The sequence below is a fragment of the Xenopus laevis genome, chromosome 5S (assembly GCF_017654675.1).
Source record: "Xenopus laevis strain J_2021 chromosome 5S, Xenopus_laevis_v10.1, whole genome shotgun sequence".
Lineage (NCBI taxonomy): Eukaryota > Metazoa > Chordata > Amphibia > Anura > Pipidae > Xenopus > Xenopus laevis.
In genome coordinates this window covers 93,935,023-93,959,069 of record NC_054380.1, presented here as the reverse complement: position 1 = coordinate 93,959,069, position 24,047 = coordinate 93,935,023, and the positions used below count along the sequence as shown (strand labels likewise).

Sequence of the window (24,047 nt, the reverse complement as noted above, 5' to 3'; positions counted from 1 at the left end):
ACAAATAGTATGCTCTTAAAGACATGCTAAGCCTTTTATATCAGAAATAAACAAGTATTTGTCTGTAATTTATTCTTATTTCAACACTTTCTAAACATTTCTTTTCAGCATTCCACCAGAAAACTCGCCTGCTGTCATCGATCCACCGACACCACCTGAATCCTTTTTACTTGTCCTGCAAGTGTGTAACTGTGTGTGTATATGTGTGTCTAGCCATGATCCAGGGTGTAGAACTGACTGCCATTTCTAGGAGTCAGGAAGGAATTTTTACCTTCAGTGCAGATTGGCTGTTAAGCACTTGGTTGGTTTTTTTGCCTTCCTTTGGATCATTAGCTTCTTGGGTGCATGTTAGGGGGTGCGTGTGTAGGAGGATGGGTACATGTATGTAGGAAAGAGGGTGGGTGCGTGTATATGAGGGAGGGTATGTGCATGTGTGTGGGAGGGTGCGTGTGGGCAGGAGGGTGGGTATGTGTAGTTTGTCTGTAGGAAGGTGGGTATGTGTGTATATTGGAGTACGGGTACATGTGTGTAGGAAGGAAGGTGGGTGCATGTGTGTAGGTGCATGGGTGGGTGTGTTTTCTGTAGGAGGGAGGGTGTGTGTGTGTGTAGGAGTATGTGTGTTTTGTCTGGAGGAGGGAGGGTGGATGCATCTGTATAGGAGGGTGGGTGCATGTGTGTCGGAGCATGTGTGCGTGCGTGTGGGTGGGTGCATGTGTGTAGGAGGGTGGGTGAGTCTGTTTTGTTTTGTGTACGAGGGTGGGTACATGTGTGTAGCAGGGAGGTAGTGTAGGTACATGTGTGTAGGAGAGTGGGTATCTGTATTTTGTCTGTAGGAAGGTGGGCACATGTGTATATTGGAGTGCGGGTACATGTGTGTAGGAAGGAGGGTGGGTGCATGTTTGTAGGAGCGTGGGTGGATGTGTTTTCTGTAGGAGGGAGGTTGCGTGTGTGTAGGAGTGTGTGTGTTTTGTCTGTAGGAGGGAGGGTGGGTGCATCTGTATAGGAAGGTGGGTGGTTGTTTGTAGGAGCGTGGGTGAGTGTGTTTTGTGTGTACGAGGGTGGGTGCATGTGTGTAGCAGGGAGGGAGGGTAGGTACATGTGTGTAGGAGAGTGGGTTTGTGTGTTTTGTCTGTAGGGGGGATGTAGGGTGGGTGTGTGTAAAAGGCTGGGTGCGTGTGTAGGAGGGAGGGTGGTTGCATGAGTGTAGGAGGGTAGATGGCTGTGTATAGGATGATGGGGCATGTGTGCATGCGTGTGGGTGTGTATGTATGTGGGAGGGTTGGTGCATGTGTGTAGCAAGGGGGGTGGGTAGGTACATGTGGGTAGCAGAGTGGGTTTGTGTGTTTTGTCTGTAGGAGGGATGGAGGGTGTGTGTGTGTAAGAGGCTGGGTGCATGTGTAGGAGGGAGGGTGGTTAAATGTGTGTAGGAGGGTAGATGGCTGTGTGTAGGATGGTGGGGCATGTGTGCGTGCGTGTGTGAGGGTGTGTATGTATGTGGGAGGGTTGGTGCATGTGTGTAGGAGGGTGGGTGTTTTTTTGTGTGTACGAGGGTGGGTTCATGTATGTAGCAGGGAGGGAGGGTAGGTACATGTGTGTAGGAGAGTGGGTTTGTGTGTTTTGTCTGTAGGAAGGAAGGTGGGTGCCTGTGTATATTGGAGGACGGGTACATGTGTGTAGGAAGGAGGGTGTGTGTGTTTTGTCTGTAGGAGGGAGGTGAGTGCGTCTGTATAGGATGGTGGGTTTGTGTGTAGGATCGTGGGTGCTTGTTTGTAGCAGGGAGGGAGGGTAGGTACATGTGTGTAGGAGGGTGGGTTCATGTTTTTTGTCTGTAGAAGAGATGGGGGGTGTGTGTGTGTGTGTGTGTGTGTGTAGGAGGGAGGGTGGCTGGTGCATGTGTGTAGGAGGGAAGATGTATGTATGAGGGGTGGGTTTGTATGTGAGTGGGATGGTGTGTGTGTGCGTGTGTGTATGCAGGAGGGAGGGTGGGTGCATGTGTATAAGATCGAGGGTGTATGTATGAGGGATGGGTTGGTATATGAGTATAAGGTGTGGGTAGCAAGTCTATGTAGAAAGAGTAGGTGGGAGCCTGTGTAGGGGAAGGATGGTGGTTTGACGTGTGTGTGTGTAGCCATGGTCCAGGGAGTAAAACCGACTGCCGTTTGGAGTCAGGAAGGAATTTTTACCTTCAGTGCAGATCATTCCCAAGCACTTTAGGGTTTTTCTCCTTCCTCTGGATCATCAGCCGTTAGGGATGCCCAAACATAAATTGGCTATTTATTTTAATAAATCCTGTGCTCAATGCCTGGTTTCCCCATAAATATGTCTCTGTGTTTTTCTTTAATCCCTATGGTGAATATTGAGGGAAGGGGCTCCTGTGCCTCATTCTATTAAAGATGACTGACAGTTGTGTGACGGGCTAATTAATATTTCTGGGGCTGCTCAAAATGGGCAAAGGCGGCATGGGGTAAAACTTGGTGGTTGTGCTGATAGAGGGATTTAGTTGAAGAAGGGAATGGGTTAATATTTCTGCAGGGTTAATTGATTAATATGTACATGATGGGGCTAAAAGACCTAGGGACATATACTGGAAGGAACTACAATATTGCTTTACTCCATAGGCCACAATGCAATAGCATTTCTAAGTCTACGTCCTCTTTCTTAATATGGGAATTCCAGCCACTTCCCACCAGCCTATTGATACTATACCAGACATTTAGTATATCAATGTGATTGATATTGGGGGAATGACTATGCTGGATTTTTGGGTATGTCTCTGTCCAGGTTGAGAGACATCCTTATGGGGGTGGGGGTTCCTGCTAAAGTGATGGAGGAGTATTTAATTTCTTCTTGCCCCCACAATGACACACTCTGTTGTTTGCTAGGCCAGCCAACACTGTGAGGGGTAATAAGGAAGGTAGGGGCAAGTTGGGTCAACCATGTCCCTGGACCCACAACTCCCCCACTCATTACAAAAGGTCACATGGACATGAGCGCTGAACAGTAACTTTTGGCCAAAGGATTATTAAGCCTGCTACCATGTCAAGGTAGACTCTTTAATAGTCTCAGAAACATCCCCACAGCACAGATCCCATTCTGGACACTGTGCTGATACAGCAGATGCACCTTATTTGGCTATTGTGCTGATGTTAGATGGACAGAGGGGCACAATTATACTAAAACAAGGATGATGACTGGATACCATGGGACCATGGGAAGAAGAAGTGCTTAAATTGTAACATGCTCTATTGCTAATTGTTCCCCCATGTCCTCACAAGCTTTTAGGACATAAGAGTGATTATTTAATCTGTATTGTAATATTTTGTATTAATGTATACCTCAAATAAAGCCGTCTGGTTAATAACCAGGCCCCAGGGGAACTTGGGGGCCAGGCTCAATTTGAGTAAGTATTTATTCAAATCCAAGAGGGGCTTACTCATTGTGGTTCAGAAACCTATATCCCAAATCGAGAATCCTATGGGAAGAGGAGCGAGAATATATGAATCCAACATTGGTCATATCTTTTTATATGGAAAAAATATGGCACAAACCAGCCAAAAGCTGCAAAAAGTAACCCAAATCCGTACCTTGGTTAGGTTGGACTTTAAAAACCTACCTGAGCTTTTAAATTAGTAGCCCAATTTGGCAGGGAAACCGCCAACCTGGCAGCCCAGTGTCATATTGTGTTACTGACATCAGTCTATATGAAGCATCGCTTCCGGTTTCCCAAGATGCAATGGCCTGCTCACTGCCAGAGTAATGAATGATTTGTGCTGCTGCCCCACCCATCTGTCCCTTACTAGAAGAATATGCCCCCCCCCATACTAATGAAGGGAACCCCTACAAGCAAAGGACCCCCCGGTTCCACCAGACTTAGCAACAGCAGCAGCAGCAGCGATTGGAACCATGGCTGATGAATGAATGGATCCAACAGATATGGCAGCACAGTAACTGCACTGACTCAATAGGCCACACATACAATGCTCTGTGTACATAATAAGCTGTGTATGTACTGCACATAAGGCAAAATATCGACCTCACTCAACAACAGGGGGCACTTCCCCTTTAAGAGCAGGGAACAGAGGTGACTTCCTACCTAGGGATGCGACAGTTGGTTCAGTCCGTTGGTTGGCATTTTGGTGAGTAGTAAGTAAACTTTCCCTCTGAGAGATTTTTTGCCAAATAACCCTGATTTTAGTGCAAAAAAAAGAGGGTAAAATTGGGTGATGCCCCCCAGACTAGCAGGTGTTGCTTGGGAGATACAGACCCAAGATTTCGATGTTATGCAGGGCTGCCAGCAAATATACATATTTTCTACTGTAGGGAGCATTTGGGGACCACTGTACTACACCATGAGGTGCTTAATTTTTGTTTCTAGTATTAACAGGCTCCTTAGAGTTTTGCCCCTCAGAGTGAATAAAGGTTTATCAGAGCACAAGTCACATGACTTGGGGCAGCTGGGAAATTGATAATATGTCTCTAGCCCCATGTCAGATTTCAAAATTGAATATAAAAAAAATCTGTTTGCTCTTTCGAGAAATGGATTTCAGTGCAGAATTCTGCTGGAGCAGCATTATTAACCGATTCATTTTGAAAAAAAAAAACATTTTTTCCCATGACAGTATCCATTTAATGGTTTGTTTCTCATTTAAGCGGAGACAACGACTGGCTCAGGGTTGGCCTGGCCCAGGGGTGTCCAAATGCGGCCCGCGATCCATTTTCAATTGGCCCGCACCAAAGAGCAGAAGAGGAGCCGAACGTCACAGCAGCACGCCTCAGTGATTTGTTAAACCTTAGACACAGTCACTCACCTTGTCACTCCCCCTCCCTCCCAGAAACCAGGCATGAGGCCTTGCATGTTATCAGCAGATCATTCACGTGTTATTCCATACCCCCCTGCTGTTAAATGGACTGTACTTATATACGGATGTATATCTCGCGAGATGAGACTTGTGACGCCTGACTTTGTAGTTAAAAGTAAACAAACAAAATAGTAGTCAAGGAACTTGACATTTATGGCGCTTTCAACAGCCATCCGGGACTGTGGGCCAAGTTAAAAAAATTGTAGGCACAGTGACATAGGCGGTAAGCCATCAGCGTTCGACCTCACGTAGCTTACGATGCATCATTATTGTGATGTGTGACTCGTTCTGCCCTACCCCCCTCTACTCTGCCTCTCATTACCTATCTGGGTCGTGGGTGTGTCCAGGGAAGGGTTGTCCCCTCCCCCGGATGCATACCTCCTAACTGTCCCTTTTTCGGAGGGACAGTCCCTCTTTTGACAGCTCAACCCGCAGTCCCTCATTTGTACTGGAAAGTCCCTCTTTTCTCTGCACTGAACAGCCAGAAAAAGAAACACAGTAATTGGCTTTTAGCAGAGAGCCCAGAATAGCTAACAGGTGCAAATAAGATACTTTGTAACAATTTTGAGACACAAAAACACAGTTTAGATAAGGAGAAATATTTTCAAACTTTCATAACCTGCTAAATTTTGTAAAACAAACATGGTAATTAGGGGGTGTGGCCACAGAAAGAGGTGTGGTCAAAAAAAGGTGAGGCTGCTGAAGCTACAGTGTTTCAGGGATCCTCTCCTGCATACTGACAACTGCAAGATACCTCAGGACTCCTTCTAGAGGACATGCCGACGCAGAGGGACAATACCATGTCCCAGCCATCAGAACACGCCCACCAGGTCCGGGTTAAAGCATATTTTAAGGGGTAAGTCAAGTAATAGGACCCATCAGACGTGAACTACACAGTTTTCTTATTTGTAATCGTGTGAATCAAGTCCTCTTACTGAACTGCTCATGCATTTTTCAGTCGCTGCATTCTGGGACATGTAGTCCGGATGTGCCCACCAGCTCTAACATTGGAATGTTCTGCTTGCTCGCAGTGCATTGTGGGGGCTTGTGGAATGCTGAGGTTTTGTTAGAATAATGAAAGGGTTAACGTGTGACTGGTCAGTTTGGGGCTTGCCTCTTTCTGCCTGTGTATTAGTAATAGTGGAAAGAATGCACACATTGTATATTCAGTGTAGCACAGCTGATGTGTAGGATACCTGAGCAATTCCCTGATGAGACACAGCCACCGTAGCCTATTCACCCTAAAATAATAGGTACAGCTGCTATTACAAAATACCTCAGGGTTTCAACTAGAAAAAGGTTAGTGATTAGGACACAAGGGCAGATTCGGGGAGATTTAGTCGCCTGGCAACTAATCACCTCTTCTTCGGGGCGACAATCTCCCCGAACTGCCTTCCACCTGCTAAAATGAAAAATCGCTTGTGGCAACGCACTTTCCGAATTTCCAATTTCCGAAGTTACCTGAAGTTTCCTCGTGAGGCAACTTCGGGCGACTTCGGAAATCGAATCGACTGTCACCCTGAAGAAGAGGCAATTAGTCACCAGGCGACTAAATCTCCCCGAATCTGCCCATGTGCCCCTACCCTCAATCAAGAACCTAATACTCTCTGCCATCTAGCATGAGGATAACCTACTCCACATTCTCCAGCGCCTGTGAAATTGCAGCTCCCAGCTATGGTAAGAGTATCGGTGTAGACAACGGTGCTAACACTTAAAGGCGTGTTAACTTTTAATATATTACAGAATGGCCAATTCTAAGCAACTTTTCAATTGGTCTTCATTATTATTATTTTTTTTATAGTTTTTAAAGGATACATTTTGCGTAAAAAAAAAAATAAGAATGTACCAGTGCATTATACTCATTTAGATATAGAAGAATTGTGCTTAAAAAAGTAGTGTTTCAGGCTGATTTATTGAATATTTCTGCAAAAACCCTAATAATCCCTCCCTTCTCTTCCACTTCCTGCTCCCTGAATTCCCAGGATGTGCAGGGGAGCAGGCAGCTCTCAACTCAATGCACTGTAGGAAAGGAACCAATCAGCAGCTAGCAGGAGCTGATAGGGAACTGAAGCCTGTCTCTGCTTGTGTGACTGCAGGGCTGTGATTGGCTGTCCCCCTCCTACTGTGCTTCTGGCAGGGACGTTTGGACACACCCACCCCCAGTGTCAGTCTTGGACACCAAGGGCCCACCAAAAAACCTTAGACCAGGGGTCCACCAAAAGTTTTTAGACAAGGGGCCCACCCTCAGTACTATATTCTTCCTCTCATCACGCAACCTCTATTCTCCCAGTCTCTTTTCGTTACATACTATAATCTATTATTCCACCTATTTAGCCACTTTGTTCTCATAGAAATAGGGAATGCCCATGAAATAAGACAAAAGTTTAGCAGCACAAGGGCCCACTGACACCTGGGCCCACTGGGAGTTTTCCTGGTATCCCGGTGGGCCAGTCCGACACTGCCCACCCCATCATTTGAAACACAGACAGGGACCAGTGAACAACTATAGGGAGCTCTAATAAAGGGGTGATTTTTAAAAATAATATTAATTTTTAGCAGCATGTAAAAGCAACACCATATATCACTCATAATTGCCTACAAAATCAGGGTTTTTTCATTTATCCTGTATGTCTCCTTTAAATTATTTGCCTTCTTCTGACTCTTCCCAGCTTCCAAATGAGGGTCACTGACCCCATCTAAAATAACATGCTCTGCAAGGCTACACATGTATTGTTATTGCTACTTTTTAATACTCCTCTTTCTAGTCAGGTCCTCTCCTATTCATATTCCAGTCTCTTATTCAAATCAGTGCATGGTTACTAAGGTAATTTGAACCCTAACAACCAGATGGCAGAAATTGCAAACTGCAGAGCTACTGAATTAAAAGCTAAATAAGGCAAAACCCACAAATAAATTTATTAAAACCAGTTGCATATTATTTCAGAATATCACTCTCTACATCATACTAAAAGTTTGCTTAACTGTGAACAACTCCTTTAAGGTTTATTAGAGGTTATTGGCAGCAGGGGATGGTAATTGGAGTTCCCCTTGGATTGTTTTATTGTTATTTTTTTATTCAGCAGCTCTCCAGTGTGCAATTTCAGTAGTCTGGTTGCCACTGTCCTTGATATGAATAAAGGTGGCCATAGATGCAAAGATCCGCTCTTTTGGCAACAGAGTCTGATGAAGTGCCCAGCTATGGGGCATGAAACGCGTTAAAATTGTACACCCTCCACTGCAATCCTTCCTATGCGTGAATAAAGCCGAAGGTTGATGTTAACTGTGCCGGATTCCTGGTATTCTTGATCTGCGCCTTGGTAGCGGTTCGTGTCTTTGCTATATCGGGGGTAATCTGATTGTTCGGCCGTATGGCTAAAGATTTTACTATGTATAGGAAACGTTCTTAACCCACACGTAGCTCCTGCCATCGTGTAAGGGCAAAAAGGCCATGAGAAAGCTTTCTCTGGTTATTTTGATATTTATTGATCTTTTAATAATGTGTCCCTCCCGGCCACTTGTATGTGTAAATATATGCTTCTTGCTAATGCTCAGGAGTTCCACTTTGCCAACTTTTGGAAAGGTTAATGTTCCTCTCTTGTGCACAGCTAACAAAAAAAGAAACCATGTGTGTTTACAAAATAACATTACCAAAACTTTACAAAACACTTCTAGTTTGTAGAAGATTAGTGTGCTCGGTGAGTGTGACAGTACAGCACGTGATTTAACCGGACTTCACAACTAATGCCTGTGTCTGTGCAGTAACTCAATGTGCAGCTATTTAGCTATATCTCTATAGTCAATGTTTTAGAGCAGTGATCCCCAACCAGTTGCTCATGAGCAACATGTTGCTCACAACCCCTTGGATGTTGCTCAAAGTGGCCTCAAAGTAGGTGCTTATTTTTAAAGGGGAACTATCGCGAAAATTAAAATTAACTATAAGCTTCACCATACTGAAATACGAAATTTTGTAAATACAATCAATTCAATATTCTGCATTGTTTCTGAAAGAATCAAGTTTATATTTACTGTTCCTCTCTCAGGATCTGTTTCTCTTCATTCTGTCTTCATGCAGCAGGTGGGTGTCAGATAATCATTGACAGAACCAATATATCTTATAGGGGGGGGCTTCCTTTCCTAGCTCATTTAAATAACCGATTCCAGTACAAACAAAATCTAACAATAACTGCCTTTTGCACAAATTCTGCACTTAGAGAGACATGATGTCTGGTGATCTTAATAGAGTGAGCTCTATACATCTTCTAGGCAAAAGGAGCCCCCTTTAAGATATATTGGATCTAACGGTCAATGAATATCTGACACCCAACTGCTGCACGAAGAGAGAATGAAGAAAAACAGATGCTAAGAGAAGAAATAGTACAGCATTTTTAATTGATTGTATTTAGAAAGTTTCTTATTTCAGTATGCTGAAGCTTATATTAAATTTTCATGATAGTTCCCCTGGCTTGTGGTAAGTTTTAGTTGCATAAAAACCAGGTGTACTGCCAAAAATAGCCTCCTGTAGACTGCCAGTTCACATAGGGGCTACCAAATAGCCAATTATAGATCTTATTTGCCACCCACATGAAGTTTTTTCATGCTTGTGTTCCCCAACTCTTTACATTTGAATGTGGCTCACGGGTAAAATAGTTGGGGACCCCTGTTTAGAGCATAAAATCTACTTTTGACTCTTCAACTTACTCATAGATAACCATCTAGCAGAGTCTTTCAGGAGCTTGGAGTAAACCCCTTTAAAAAAAAGACCTAGTTTAAATACCTGGTTTAAGATGGCCATAGACGCAAAGATCCGTATGCCCACCGGGCTGATCCCATCGTGGGCTCTAAGGCCCAATCATCAGATCATAACAGGCGGTTCGATTGCGGGGCCGCATCAACGAACAGGTGCAGTCTGTGATCCGACAGGATTTTTTCTCCTGCCCGATCGACATCTGGCTGACTCACAGCCAGATATCAATTGGGAAAGCCCGTCGGAGGGTCCCACACAGGGGCCAATAAGCTGCTGACTCGGTCTGTCACCATTATACCATTATATCTAGTAAATTCAATTTGTTTATTATCAGCAGCTCAATAGTATGAATGCTTTGGTTTCCCTGTTGGCAAATAGCAGCATAAAGCTTTATAATTTCAAACCTCGGCCTATGCTAAATACAAATTTTGTTGCAGACTGCCGCCGTCATGATTTTCTATATGCTATTATGATTTTCTAACTTGTGTGCAATATGGACTAGCTTTAGATGTGTGATGTTTGCTAAAGCACAGTCCTAGGACATCCAAATAAAACCATGCAATAGGTACTGCTGGAGCTTAGAATTTGTTTGGCCTTATATTAGAGGTCATCTTGGAAATTTGGAAATTAAGGTGCACTTCTTGTTTGGGATGGGAAGTTTTGTATTTTCATAAGGGATACATGCCCTTTAAAGGGGATGTAACGGCAAAAAAATAAAATCCCATTTTTACTTTCTTTAATGAACAAGAAATCTATCTCAATATACTTTAATTTAAAAATGTGTACCATCATTACAATAAACCTGACTGTATGCAGTAAAATTCCCCCTTTGTTTTACTTGCTCTGACAGCTGCAGATCGGAAACTTCAGAAAGTCCCTAATTGCTCTTTAGGGAAACAATCATACTTTCCAACTGCAGGGGGCGGCCCCCACCTTACTTCCCAGACCTAGAGCAGCTTTGTTTGTTTCCCTGTATCCACAGGCCCAGTGCAGTCTGCATATTCTGATTATTAATCAGTCTTGCTGTATCTGCTTCAAAGGCAGATATTATTTGACTTGTGCTGTTTTGATCATTTATGATGATCCCTAAGCTTAACCTCCCAACTGAAGCCCAAACCACACTGAGCATGTGCATGGTCTTGGTCTTGCAAAGATGTTTAACAAAGTTGCAAGATGACAGCTCCATGCGGCTAACTTTGAAAACATAAATAATTTGTTTAATTAGGCTTCTGGTGCAGTAAGTTTATGCTTAGTATACAAAATACAGCATTTCTAGCATTATTCTATTTTAGACTTTAGTTCCCCTTTAAGAATTACAGGAATGTTATGAGTACCAAATTGTGGCAACAGTTATAATGTTCTAACATGAATATATTATTTATTTATACAGTAGTTTTGGCTCACCATTTCAAACATTTTTCTTATGCTCATATTTTTGCCATTCTCTATATGAGAAAAAAAATGATAGGAAGCATTGCAGCATTGCATTAGTTAGACAGACAATTGCTCACATATGAATACCAGCAATAACAGTTAAAGTCATAATTAGTGGAATATAAACCCTCCTTGCACAAATGGCTAATAGTTATTAAATTTGAGTGTTCTACTCATATTATGCATTTATGCATGCCAATTTACATCACACCATCTTTTTATTAACTGTTTCATCCAAGTTTGCTGATACTTTTTAAAGGGGTGGTTTACCTTTCAGGTAACTTTTCATATGTTATAGAACTACCAATTCTAAGCAACGTTTCAATTGGTTTTCATTATTTATTTTTTCAAGTTTTATAGTTATTTGCCTTTTCCCTCTGACTCTTTGTAGCTTTCAAATGGGCATCGCGGACTCCCTTCTAAAAAAAACGCTCTGTAAGGCTACAAATGTATTGTTACTTTTTATTACTGATCCTTGTATTCAGGCCCTCTCCTATTCATATTCCAGTCTCTTATTCAAATCCATGCATGGTTGCTAGGGTAATTTGGACCCTAGTTACCAGATTGGTTAAGATGCAAATTGAAGCGCTGCTGAATAAAAGGCTAAATAACTTAAAAACCTTATAAAAAAATGAAAACAAAGTGCGAATTGTCTCAGAATATCACTCTATCCATCATACTAAAAGTAATCTCAAAGGTGAACAATCCCTTTAATGTCATCTAATGAATCCAACTTACCTGGGTAATGGCACAACACAGCTGTTGATCTGATTGAGTAGGTTCTCTTTATTTTGAATCAGACACTACAAACCCTGCAATAGGAAATTATCTTTTACTCACAAAGTGGAGTACTAAATTAATAAAATATTGGTAAATCCTATTTGTTCTGTATTATTGACAAGTTGCTTGTGGTTACATATATCATTAGGGAAATTACCAGACTAGATTATATAGAAATAATTTTTCTTCTGACTCTTTGCAGCTTTCAAATGGGCGTTGCTGACCCCTTCTAAAAAAACAAATGCTCTGTAAGGCTACACATTTATCCTTACTGCTATTTTTTATTACTCATCTTTCTATTCGGACCCTCTCTTATTTAAATTCCAGTGTCTTATTTAGATTGATGCATGGTTGCTAGGGTAATTTGGAGCAACCAAATTGCTTAAAATACAAATTGAACAACTGCTGAATAAAAAAACTCAAAAACCACACATAATAAAAAATGAAAACCAATTGCAAATTGTCTCAGAATATCACTCTCTGCATCATACTAAAAGTTATCTCAAAGGTAAACAACCCCTTTAAAACAAAATGTGATCTGTAAGGGCTCTTACACACCGCCGTTCCGACCTGCGCTCCCCTGCGCTCCGTTTGTTGGCGTTCAGCCGCAGGGGAGCGCAGGAATAGACGCAAGTAATGATTTGAAATGGGGCTGTACTCACTCAGGCGCATGTAGGCGCCGAACGCAGGTTCAGACGCAACATGCTGCATTTTTCCTGCGTTCGGCGCCTACACGCGCCTGAGTGAGTACAGCCCCATTTCAAATCATTACTTGCGTCTATTCCTGCGCTCCCCTGCGGCTGAACGCCAACAAACGGAACGCAGGGGAGCGCAGGTCGGAACGGCCGTGTGTAAGAGCCCTTACAGATAACTTCTAAACCCCGGCTCCCAGTTCTAACCCTGTCAGCAATAGGCCTTTGTGCTGCAACTTCCCTACATTCGCTTGTGAGTCAAATGGATTGAGAGTTGAATTTACAGGTATTCTTTATCTATCTGAGGCTCACAAGTGTCTGGTGAGAAGCTACAGCACCAATGTTAAATACGACAGGGAAGAAACAATAGAGTGGTAGGTGTGTAACCAGCAAGAGGGAGACCTGCACTATGACTGCAAGCACACAACACATTCCAACGGCTGATGCTAAATGGATGTCCTTCCTGCAGATCTGTCAATACAATGCTGTTCAATCATTACAAGAGTAAGTTATAGTTCCACCAACATGGCACCACAAACAAGCAAATTGTTATGAACACAGGTTACCCATGTGAAAGGCCCACATTATACATGCATATATTTATATAAAATATGTTAAACCAACATACTACTAACCTTATATTTGTGCTGCCTGTTCTGCTTTTCTTTCCCTTTTATTTTTTTATACATCTGATTCTTGCTTTCTTCTATTTCTGTCTTTTTATCTTCTTCCAGCATTTCGTTACTTCTCTTTACATACTGCTCTACCTCTTCCTGTTCATTAGCTAGCACCCCTCTTTTCTTTGTATCGCCCATTTTCCCCTTTCTCTTCAGACTGTGACTACTGCCTCTTGAATATTTTGACACAGCTCTCCCATTTTTTTGTGCCCTGATCTCTTCCTATTCGTTCTGTGCACTAAATGATGACTCCAAAAGCTGCCATGTTTCACAGTAGAGTGAGTCAGCAACAATAGGATAGTTAATCCTGCCTCAATACCCAGTTAATTTTAAACAGCAGAATAGGGAACAATACTGTTGTCTTCTGTCTCTACTCCCCATACCCTGAAACAGTTAATTGTAAACTGTAGCAAGCATAGCCAATAACAATGGCATGTGTCTTGCATCCTTAGAACCCCCCTTTCCAGCAACCAGTATTCATAGTGAATTTATGATCTGTCTTGTGACCTTAACCCACTTCCCCCCAGTTAACTTAACAGCAGCCATCCAGTAAGACTGTGCGCTTCTCCAGAGCAGTAGACTTCATGCGCTCGGTGGAGTCCAATCCTCCCACATTCTTTTATCGAGAAAAGTGCGCACTGTTACCGGACCTGTGTAACTGATTCAGGGGTTTAAGGCCCCTGACCACTAATGGGCCCCTAGTCTATGCGTTAATCCGCCCTGCTGTGTGTTTCATAGTAAATAAAGTGCCCCTTGTTAAAGTCACATCTACAGTTCCATTGCCTTCAGCCTCGTGCTCTAATAAGGCCATGACACCTGGTACTTTATTCACGATATACTCCAGCTGTGTGTGACAGGATATGGTGCCTGGGCTGCACTTAAATATGTATGTTTTGTATGGTGTTCGTTTGAACCCGTAATCTCAGCAGTTTCTGTGCGACATTTACCTCCGCGCTCAACACCTCGGCACAGCACAGCAGCGATTAGGAAGAGTCCAACTCCTGACTGACAGAGGGAGAACCCACCCTGACTGAACTATGACTCATCGCAGGTGACTCTGTAGAATCCCCCGGGGCGTGTAGTTGATGGGTGGCTCTGCTCCTGCCAGTAGGGCTGTGTGTTTGTATGTGATGTGTACTACAGGCAGGAGGAAGAGCTGAGCTGCACCTGAGTCCTAAGTTTCGCCTCCTCCCCCGGACTCTTGGTCTGTACCTGCTACACTTTCTTTAGGAGCCGTTCAGTAGCATCACCTTTTCTGTCGCTGGAGCCGAACTGCTGTTGCAGCGTCGGAACCGTCATTATGTTCTAGTGAACTTGGGAATCCGTCAGCATGTGACGTCCTGGGAAGAGCTACTGGTCAGTAGGCATAGGGGGAGGTTGATGGGGGTCGCTGACGCTGTTTATAAATAAGAATGTTTATCACTAAGCATGTTTCGTGCTGCACAGGTACCAGCCACAATCTGGACTGTTGCGGGGTTTTGGGGAGTGCTAGTTCAGCGAGTGCTTTGTTATTCAGTGTAATGTATTACTGCCTCCTTAGAGAACATTGTGTTAGCCAAGGGTAAAGTGTATCTGTAATGGAAATCAGTTGTTTTTGTACTGCAACACCCGCCAAACCCTGACAATTCAAACCCGGACTGGCAATCTGTGGGTTGTGGCAAATGCCAGAGGCAGTGTTAGACTGGGACTCCAGGGGCCCACCCAAAAATCTTAGACCAGGGGCCACCAACAGACCTTAGATCAGGGCCCCACTCTCACTACTATTATAATTCCTCTCCTCACTCAGCCTCTATTCTGCTAGTCTGTTTTCTTTACATGATATAATCTATTATTCAATCTATTTTGTCTCTTTGTTCTCATAAAAATAGGGAATGCCCATGAAATATGCCAAATGTTTAGCAGCAGGAGGGCCCACTGACACCTGTGCCAACCGGGACTTTTCCTGGTATCCCTGTGGGCCAGTCCAACACTGGCCAGAGGGGCTGTCATAAGATGCCACAGAAAGTCACTATTTAGTGGGCTGGTGGGGAGCTGATTGGGCCTCTCTGTACTAGAAATGCCAGGGCTTATTTTGACTCCCAGTCCAGACCTGCCTGACATCCAGTCCCCATTCTAAGTTCACTTTATGGGGCCCTCATGCCTCTGGACGATGAAAGCAGAGAGGTGAGTTCCACCTGGGCCAGCTTCTTGATGGACTTTTCCACCTGTGGAATTTGGTCAGCCTAGGGCAGTGCCGGACTGGGGCACCAGGGGCCCACCCAAAAACCTTTGACCAGGGGCCTACCAATTAATTTGAGACCAGGGGCCCACTCTTAGTACTATTTTTCTTCCTCTCCTCACTCAACCTCTATTCTCCTAGTCTCTTTTCTTTACATACTATACTCTATTTTCCCAACTATTTAGCCTCTTTGTTCTCATAAAAATAGGCTACATCTGACAACCCATTACACTACTCCATATCTAATAAAAGGGGCAACTTTGCCCAGGTGCAATATCTCTTAGCCAAGGGCAACACCACTAAATGCTGCCTACAGATTGGTGTTAGCAGGTTATTAGACCTGTATCTTAACCTTACACTTAGGGTTGCCACCGGCCTGGCCGGTAAAAATGATGATTAATCCCAATGTGATTAATAGGGAAAAAAGATAAATATAAAGGAAGGCCGGTATTGTTTTCCAGAAAAGGTGGCAACCCTACTAACACTAGAGTCATATGCGGAACCAATTTCTGCGACCCGAACCGCAACCCTCATATTTACCCACTATGATCCGCTACCCGACCCAGACCCGCAACTGCCTTATCCGCAACCCGTGACCATTTGTGTACATGTCTTGTAAAATGTGATGTACAGGTAGGTATGGGATCAATTATCCAGAAACTCATTTACCAGAAAGCTCTGAATTTCGGGAAAGCTATCTCCCATAGACTCCATTTAAATCATATGATTATTTCCTTTTTCTCTGTATTGGCAGAAAATAGATGTCGAACCTGACCAGTTGCTCTCCCGGTCTAGAATCTGGACTTGGCAGTCTTCAAACGTGTGTCCTTTTTCTTTTAGATGTAGGTACCCGGCTCTTCTGTGCTGCACCATACTCTGGTGTAACTGTTGTTTGGTTTCTCCCACATACAAATCAGAACACTCCAAACTGCATACACAATGTTACACATACACACTGCATCTATTGTCTGCCACATACAATGCTGTTTTGGCACCTCTCCCTGGAAGGTTTAATAACACCTCCAAGCTCCAATTATGCTAATACAATCAACACTTAACTTCATGACTGATTATGATAAAAAGATTACACTGATTGGAGCAAGATTCCAGATAATATATTCCCGAAAGATCCTATTTATAAATTATTCTGAATTGAGAAAGCCGGTTGGATGACTGGTGAAACGTCTTCAAGAAAAAACACAGCAAGTCCAGGCCTGGCTTGGAAGCCAATGTCACTTGCTATTCCGTGGCAACAAATTGCACTGCTACATTGTCTAGCCACAGCAGCTGCAAATAGTTTTTTGTAGTTTTGTAGTGGTGCAGTTTTAGGTGCCGCAGTGCTATCATGCAGGTTCAGGTGCTTTGTTAGGGCAGTTTCAGGTTCCACTGTTTGTTATTTCATTTTCAGGTGCCGCGGTGCTATCATGCAGGTTCAGGTGCTATGTTAGGGCAGTTTCAGGTTCCACTGTTTGTTATTTCATTTTCAGGTGCCGCTGTGTTGTCGTAGTGCAGTTTCAGGTGCCACTTATAGTGTTTAGAAAAAGCCCTTTTCTTCAGTTTATTGTATTCATGTTTGCTAACATTAGAGGGCGCCCTCTATAGCAGACCAGAGAGTATGTGCTGCTCTAGTGTAGTTTCAGGTGCTGCGGGGCAGTGTTATGATATACAAAAAGGGGGGCGGTGTTATGGCAGTTTCTGTCACATGATCAGGGCACAGTCATAATTCATAGTGGTTGACATAAGAGTGACATTTTGTTACTGTGTAGTTTAGGTTTCAGTGCAACTGAAGTGCAACAGACCGCACTGTTTGGTGGGCAAGAAACTATTTCTCCTCCATGCAAACAATAGGCATGTTCATAAATATGTTTCTTTACACACAGCTTGAGCCATAACAAATTAAAGGTAGAAGTGCTAACAACTGAATCTTTCCTCTGAAAGGCCCACCTTGAGTGACTGATATAGTTCTGATAAATCTGGCCAATTTTTGCCAGATTTCAATCAGGGAAGGCCTGTTGGAGGGCCCCATACACAGGCAGATAAGCTGCCGAATCAGCAGTTAAATCTGCCCGTGCATGGCCACCTTAAATCCTGCCTATCCTTTAGTTGGTGGGTTAGTGACTTTTTTGCCCCTTTCTCAGTTTACAGTATTAAGAGGAAAATGTGGCTACAGGTATATAGTTACATAGTTAGATCTGTTGGAAAAAAGACCAAAGTCCATCAAGTTCAACCCCTCCAAATGAAACCCAGCATCCATACATACACACACTCTGTACACTCACATAAACTATATATACTCATACACTAACTATAGATTTTAGTATCACACTATCCTTGGATATTATGCTTGTCCAAAAAATCATCCAAGCCCCTCTTAAAAGCATTAACAGAATCAGCCATCACAACATCACCCGGCAGTGCATTCCACAACCTCACTGTCCTGACTGTGAAGAACCACCTACTCTGCTTCAAATGAAAGTTCTTTTCCTCTAGTCTAAAGGGGAGGCCTCTGGTGCTGTGATCCTCTTTATGGGTAAAGAGATCCCCTGCTATTTGTCTATAATGTCTTCTAATGTACTTGTAAAGTGTAATCATGTCCCCTCTCAAGCATCTTTTTTCCAGAGAAAACAACCCCAACCTTGACAGTCTACCCTCATAATTTAAGTGTTCCATCTCAGATTGGCACTTTAGTTGTGGACAGCTATAGGCCAGTAGGAGGTAAGCCCAGACTTCTGTGTCTAGGTAGAATAATGCTGAGAATTATAAAGCATCACTTCTCATGATAATAAGTGGAATGTAGCATAACTGTGTGCTATACTCGCATGCAATTCTTTTTAATTATTATGAGAGGTGTCAGAAAGTTGTTTAGACTGACATTTTCTTTTATTATACACAGAGTTTTTGGGTGGAGTTCTCCTTATTATCAGTATAATGCACTGTAAGATAGCATTTGTATATGTGTTAAATAAAATGTGTCCATCCATGTGTTCTATGGGAGCTGTTCATGTAGGAAATTTTTGGCTCTGGAGTTTTTCAATCAGTATGTGAATCAGTTCCTTGGGTTTATAACTAGGGAACATTTATGACTTGGGTGCAGTCTGCCTTTTTTCCCCGCACATTTTTGTGAATTTCTGCAGGTCTGTTTTGGAACACAGAGACCTCTAAGGCCTGTAATAGAACCTTGGAACCCTTAGATTCAGCCTTGTGCTTTTATATGGTTATTGAACACCTTGGTGACTTGTAATATTGTATTTTACAATAGGGGGTACATAATTCACTGTATAATAACTTTCTATATCGGGTCTTCCTGCTGCCTTCCTTGACCTTTATCATGTTTGAACACTGCAAGGTGATCATGCCCTCAGTCACATCACACTACACCGTCTTGATCTCTAGGCCTCTTCAAGGTGAAAGTCCGGGGATATTACATAACAGTACAGGTTTTGGGAGGAGATACAGTTAAAGCCAGAAACCAGAAGGAAATCACGTGAAGTTTGTTCTGGGGTAACTTTGGTGGTAAACAAAGCGCACCCTTTCCTCCCCAGCAGCCTAACAACAGAACAATAGGAAGGTAACCAGATAGTAACTTCCTAACACAAGATAACAGCTGCCTGGTAGATCTAAGAACAGCACTCAGTAGTAAAATCCAGGTCCCACTGCAACACATTCAGTTACATTGAGTAGGAGAAACAATAGCCTGCCAGAAAGCAGCTGGCTCTTTCTGAAAGCACATGACCAGGCAAAATGACCTGAGATGGCTGCCTACACACCAATATTACAACTAAAAAAATACACTTGTTGGTTCAGGAATGACTTTTTTTATTGGATAGTGAATTATTTGCAGTGTAAACAGTGGAATCACTTGTCCTGTAAATGACAAATGTTTATAAAATGTTATATGCCCCCTCTGTACAATGCCAACTCCCCCAGTCAGGTCTACTATCCACCTGGGTCATCTTGTCTACCCCCCCCCTGCTGATTCCCAATGACTGCAGTGAGTTATAGTCTAACAATAGCAAGTAGCTTTGACGAACATCTCCATTTAAATTATGAATATATGTTCCTTAATAAATTAAACAATGTGTTTTTTTGAATTTGCAGGAGAAAGAAAAGAGGTTGAAATGTCGGTTCCTCCTTGTGGCCTACAAGATGCAAGAAATTAGTCTGCCTTCTACCCAGAGCATGCCAGACCCGGATGCATTAGAGGGGCCTGTGTTCCTGAAGCCCGACATGGACATACAACTGCACGAGCCCAGCTGTATACTGATACTGATCTTAACTGGCAAAATCATAATAAATATCCATTATTTACAGGATTTTGCTGTTTGTAGCACGAGGTTCACTAACTATCACATCTGCCTGTTTACTCAGATCATATCCCATGCGTATGGCAGTCTACACTATCCAGTGCTGTTAACAGCAGGGCTAGATTATTACAATACTGTTGTTAAATCCATTCATCTCCCCAGGTTTTGTCTCGGCTTCTTGCATGTTATACTTACCCTGCTCCTATGGACGGTAGCACTATCCTTTGCCCTCTATTCTTCTGTTCCTCCTCCAATCTCAGGCCCTGGACTGTCCTCATACCAGTGCACTTTCTACGTCAGCAGCCAGATTTATTATTTATCAGCCGCAGTGGTGTGTGCCATTGTTTTTATTCTGGGAATATGTTGCTTTGAAGTGGTGGCTTTAATAAAATCCATGAAGCTCATCTCCTTCACCAACAAGACTGTCCTGTTTTCCTGTGGAGATGAGTGGCCTGTCCAAGGAACCATATGTCTCTATACTGCTCTTGTGTTCTCGTTTCTGGGCACTTGGGCTCCATTTGTCCTCCGTCAAATTATTCTCCTCATTTTGTGTGCACCAATCCCAGGCTACATGGACATGAACGTGGCTTGGCTTTATTTTATGAACAGCTTCCTTGTGGGATTGGCCTATGTCCTTAAGTATCCTCACATTGACCCGACCAGAGAGACCTTTTCCATAGACCCTTTCATCAGCTGGAAATATTGCATTCTGCCTTTTATTGACATTCACTACAAAGCAGAAGATTATTTGAATGAGCAGTTACATCCAGTTATGATTGTTTGATTCATTTCATGTTCCAGGCTACAGTTAGTAAAATAGGAAATCTACTCTCAGGTTCTTTTGTTTACTAAACGGTTGTATAATAGGTGTCTCTATTACTCTTGCAATACAGAGGATACTTTCCTCTGTTATGTTAAAGGGATACTGTCATGGGAAAACATGTTTTTCATTATGCATCAGTTAATAGTGCTGCTCCAGCAGACTTCTGCACTGAAATCCATTTTTCAAAAGAGTTTTTTTTTATATTTAATGTTGAAATCTGACATTATGCTAGACATAATCAGTTTCCCAGGAGCCCCCAGTCATGTGACTTGTGCTCTAATAATCTTCAGTCACTCTTTACTTCTGTACTGCAACAACAGCCTAACAACATGACAATTGGAAAGTAACCAGATAACAGCTCCCTAACACAAGATAACAGCTGCCTGGTAGATCTAAGAATAGTACTCAATAGTAAAATCCAGGTCCCACTGCAACACATTCAGTTACATTGAGTAGGAGAAATCAGAAAGCAGTTCCATCCTAAAGTACTGGCTCTTTCTGATAGCACATGACCAGGCAATATGACCTGAGATGGCTGCCTACACACCAATATTACAACTAAAAAAAATACACTTATTAGTTCAGGAATTACATTTTATATCGTAGAGTGAATTATTTGCAGTGTAAACAGTGGCATTTAGAAATAAAAATGAAACCATAAAAATCATGACAAAATCCCTTTAAAGCGATGATATTTCCATTTTTAAAGGGGAAATAAAAATGGAAATATCATTGCCTTGTGTCTAGGTAACTAGACACAAGGCACCCCCTTTTTTCACCAACTGCTGTAGGTCAAGGATCACTAAGAGGCCTGCAAGCCGTAAGCAGAAAACCTATCTGCTAGAAGCCTGCTGCATAGGATGCTGTTAAAGGAACAGTAACACCAAAACATGAAAGTGCTTTAAAGTAATGAGAATATCATGTAGCATTGCCCTGCGCTGGTAAAACTGATCTGTTTGCTTCAGAAACACTACTATAGTTCATATACCCAACCTACTGTGTAGCAATGGCGGAAATTGAAAAAAGGCTATATGTCACAGGTTAAATAGTAGATAACAGATAACACCATTGTGTTCTACAGAGCTTATCTGCTGTGTAACTTGAGTCTTTTCTCCTTTGAATGGCTGCCCCCATGGCTACACAGCAGCTTATTTATATAAACAGTAGTAGTGTTTCTAAAGAAAACAGCAGTTTTACCAGTTCAGGGCAACACTGCATTATATTTGTAACTCTTTCAAACACTTATTTTTTTGATGTTACTGTTTCTTTAAATAGCATTGTTGTGACACCCTCTGAAATCTCTTACTTGTGCATTTTCTAAATGGACGTGGTAAATGTGCTTCCCTGATTAAGTCACATATTTTTTTTTTTTCCCCAAACTGTTACTGTGTGAGTATTTTATTGAAAAACAACTGTTGCCTCTAGGAAGGAATGTCGGTATTCTGTCCCATTTTTTACGTGTGCCATGAACTATCTTTCTTGTTTCATACAAGCGATACCAATTTTCATGGGTGTTTAGAAATTTCTTTAAAACAAAAAATGTAAAGGGGTAAACGTAAAGGGGAAGTTCAACATTAAGTGGACTTTTTGGCATCTATTCAATAAAGGTGGATATGAAATAACACACACGTTATCACATAAAATGGGACATAACATCTCATCTCTCACTTTATGAATGTACAACAATAATAACCATTCGTTATTCCCTCCATTCAGATAATTTGACATTTTATTAAGTCGCACATTTATTGGTGATAAGCAGCTTTTTACTATATGAAATTTACTTTAAACAAACTTTACTTTATTCAGTATTTGAGTGCAGAGTCTCTGTGATGCTACATTTGTTATTGTTCCTTTTATTGCGCACCTTCCATTCAGCCCCTCTGCTTCCTGACTTGAAAAATGAAACTTAACACTTCAGTATTAGAAAAACGGTAACAAATATAAAGTTGTTGGAAAAATTCTTTATTTCTGGTGAACTATCTGAAACCAACTGAACTGAAAAAGTGTTTTAAAGTGAACATCCCCTTTAAAATCATCTCCTTATTTACAAACAGAATTTTTTTGAGGAAGAAAGATGGTTTACTGGCACCTTTGTGAATATTTTGTTAAAACAACAAATAGCGGAGAAGAAAAACTTAATTTTCCCTCAAAGTTTTTAAAATGAAGTCAAGCTCAGTGTAACTCTTCCTCCTCTGCTCTGCATTGCTTCCTCCAATCTCAATTCACCCTGCTTTCAGTGGCAGTTTCAGGGGGTCATTTGCACATTCATCGAAATCAACAGCCTATTGGCAGGGTATAAGCTAGGTGTTTGTATAATTAGAATAATAGGTGTAAAATGCCTCGTTAGCATTTTTATAAACAAGAAAAAAGTGTATTTTTTACCATATATATATATATATATATATATATGGGGCAGATTTACATAGGGTCGAATATCGAGGGTTAATTAAAACTCGATATTCGACTGCCGAAGGTAAATCCTTCGAATATCGTAGTCGAAGGATGTACCGCAATTAGTTTTATCGAACGAAAAATCGTTCAATTGAACGATTAAATTCTTCGAATCGAACGATTCGAAGGATTTTAATCCATCGATCAAACGATTTTTCTACAACCAAAAAAAGCTTAGAAAGCCTATGGGGACCTTCCACATAGGCTAACATTGAGTTCGGTAGGTTTTAGGTGGCAAAGTAGGGGGTCAGAGTTTTTTTTAAAGAGACAGTACTTCGACTATCAAATGGTCCAAAAGTTGAACGATTTTTAGTTCGAAACGTTTGATTCGAAGTCGTAGCCAAAGGTCGAAGTAGCCGAAACAAAACGTTGAAATTCGAAGTTTTTCTTATTCTATTCCTTCACTCGAACTAAGTAAATGTATTACTGCCAACAAAATAGGTGACAAAAATTTGATTTACTTCACTTTTGCATTATTTGCTAGTTTTTGCTTAATGAATAAGGCAAAATTAACATTTTGGGTGAATATATGCTAAAATTCTTTATTCAAAGGGGAAGTAAAGCCTCCCTGGCAAGTTTTTAGTTTTAGTACCAGTACATTGCCCCCAGACCCCTCCCCAATGTGTCACTAATACTTGTTCCAACTTACCTGTTCCCCTAAAGCATCCCCAGAAGTACAGAGCCTTTCAGCAAATGTTGGCCACCACCTTTAGCTTTGCACATTTTGTTCTCAACATCCATTTTGGTGACCAGCAAGCAGCACATTTACACAGGCGGCAAAACTGTGATCTTGGGCTACTGTATTGGAACATTGAACTACCTCTTTAAGAGCATGCAAAAGTATTCTGGTTAGAAGTATCTGCTAACAGGGGCCTGAAAGCAATAAATAATGCGTATCCTTTCAGACACACGTGCAACAGGTGCATAGTCATGTCGGATATATATGTCATGTAATTATATCCTGACTGGTTAAGTGGCCCCTGAGGACTGCATAGAAAAATAGGCTCTGTATTCTTTATAGCCCTAAACTGTTAGCTTCATTAAATGAGTGTTCAGTTGACC

At 42.1% G+C, this 24,047-nt stretch overlaps 1 protein-coding gene across 1 annotated transcript; it reads left to right on the top strand.

Annotated features, from left to right (window-relative positions):
• Positions 1 to 14,343: 14,343 nt before the first annotated feature.
• Positions 14,344 to 20,537, top strand: gpr160.S (G protein-coupled receptor 160 S homeolog; the record flags this gene model as incomplete). Its single annotated transcript, NM_001114813.1, is given in 2 exon segments — positions 14,344 to 14,542; positions 19,503 to 20,537. A coding segment is annotated over 1 exon segment (861 nt). The 3' UTR covers positions 20,493 to 20,537.
• Positions 20,538 to 24,047: the final 3,510 nt, after the last annotated feature.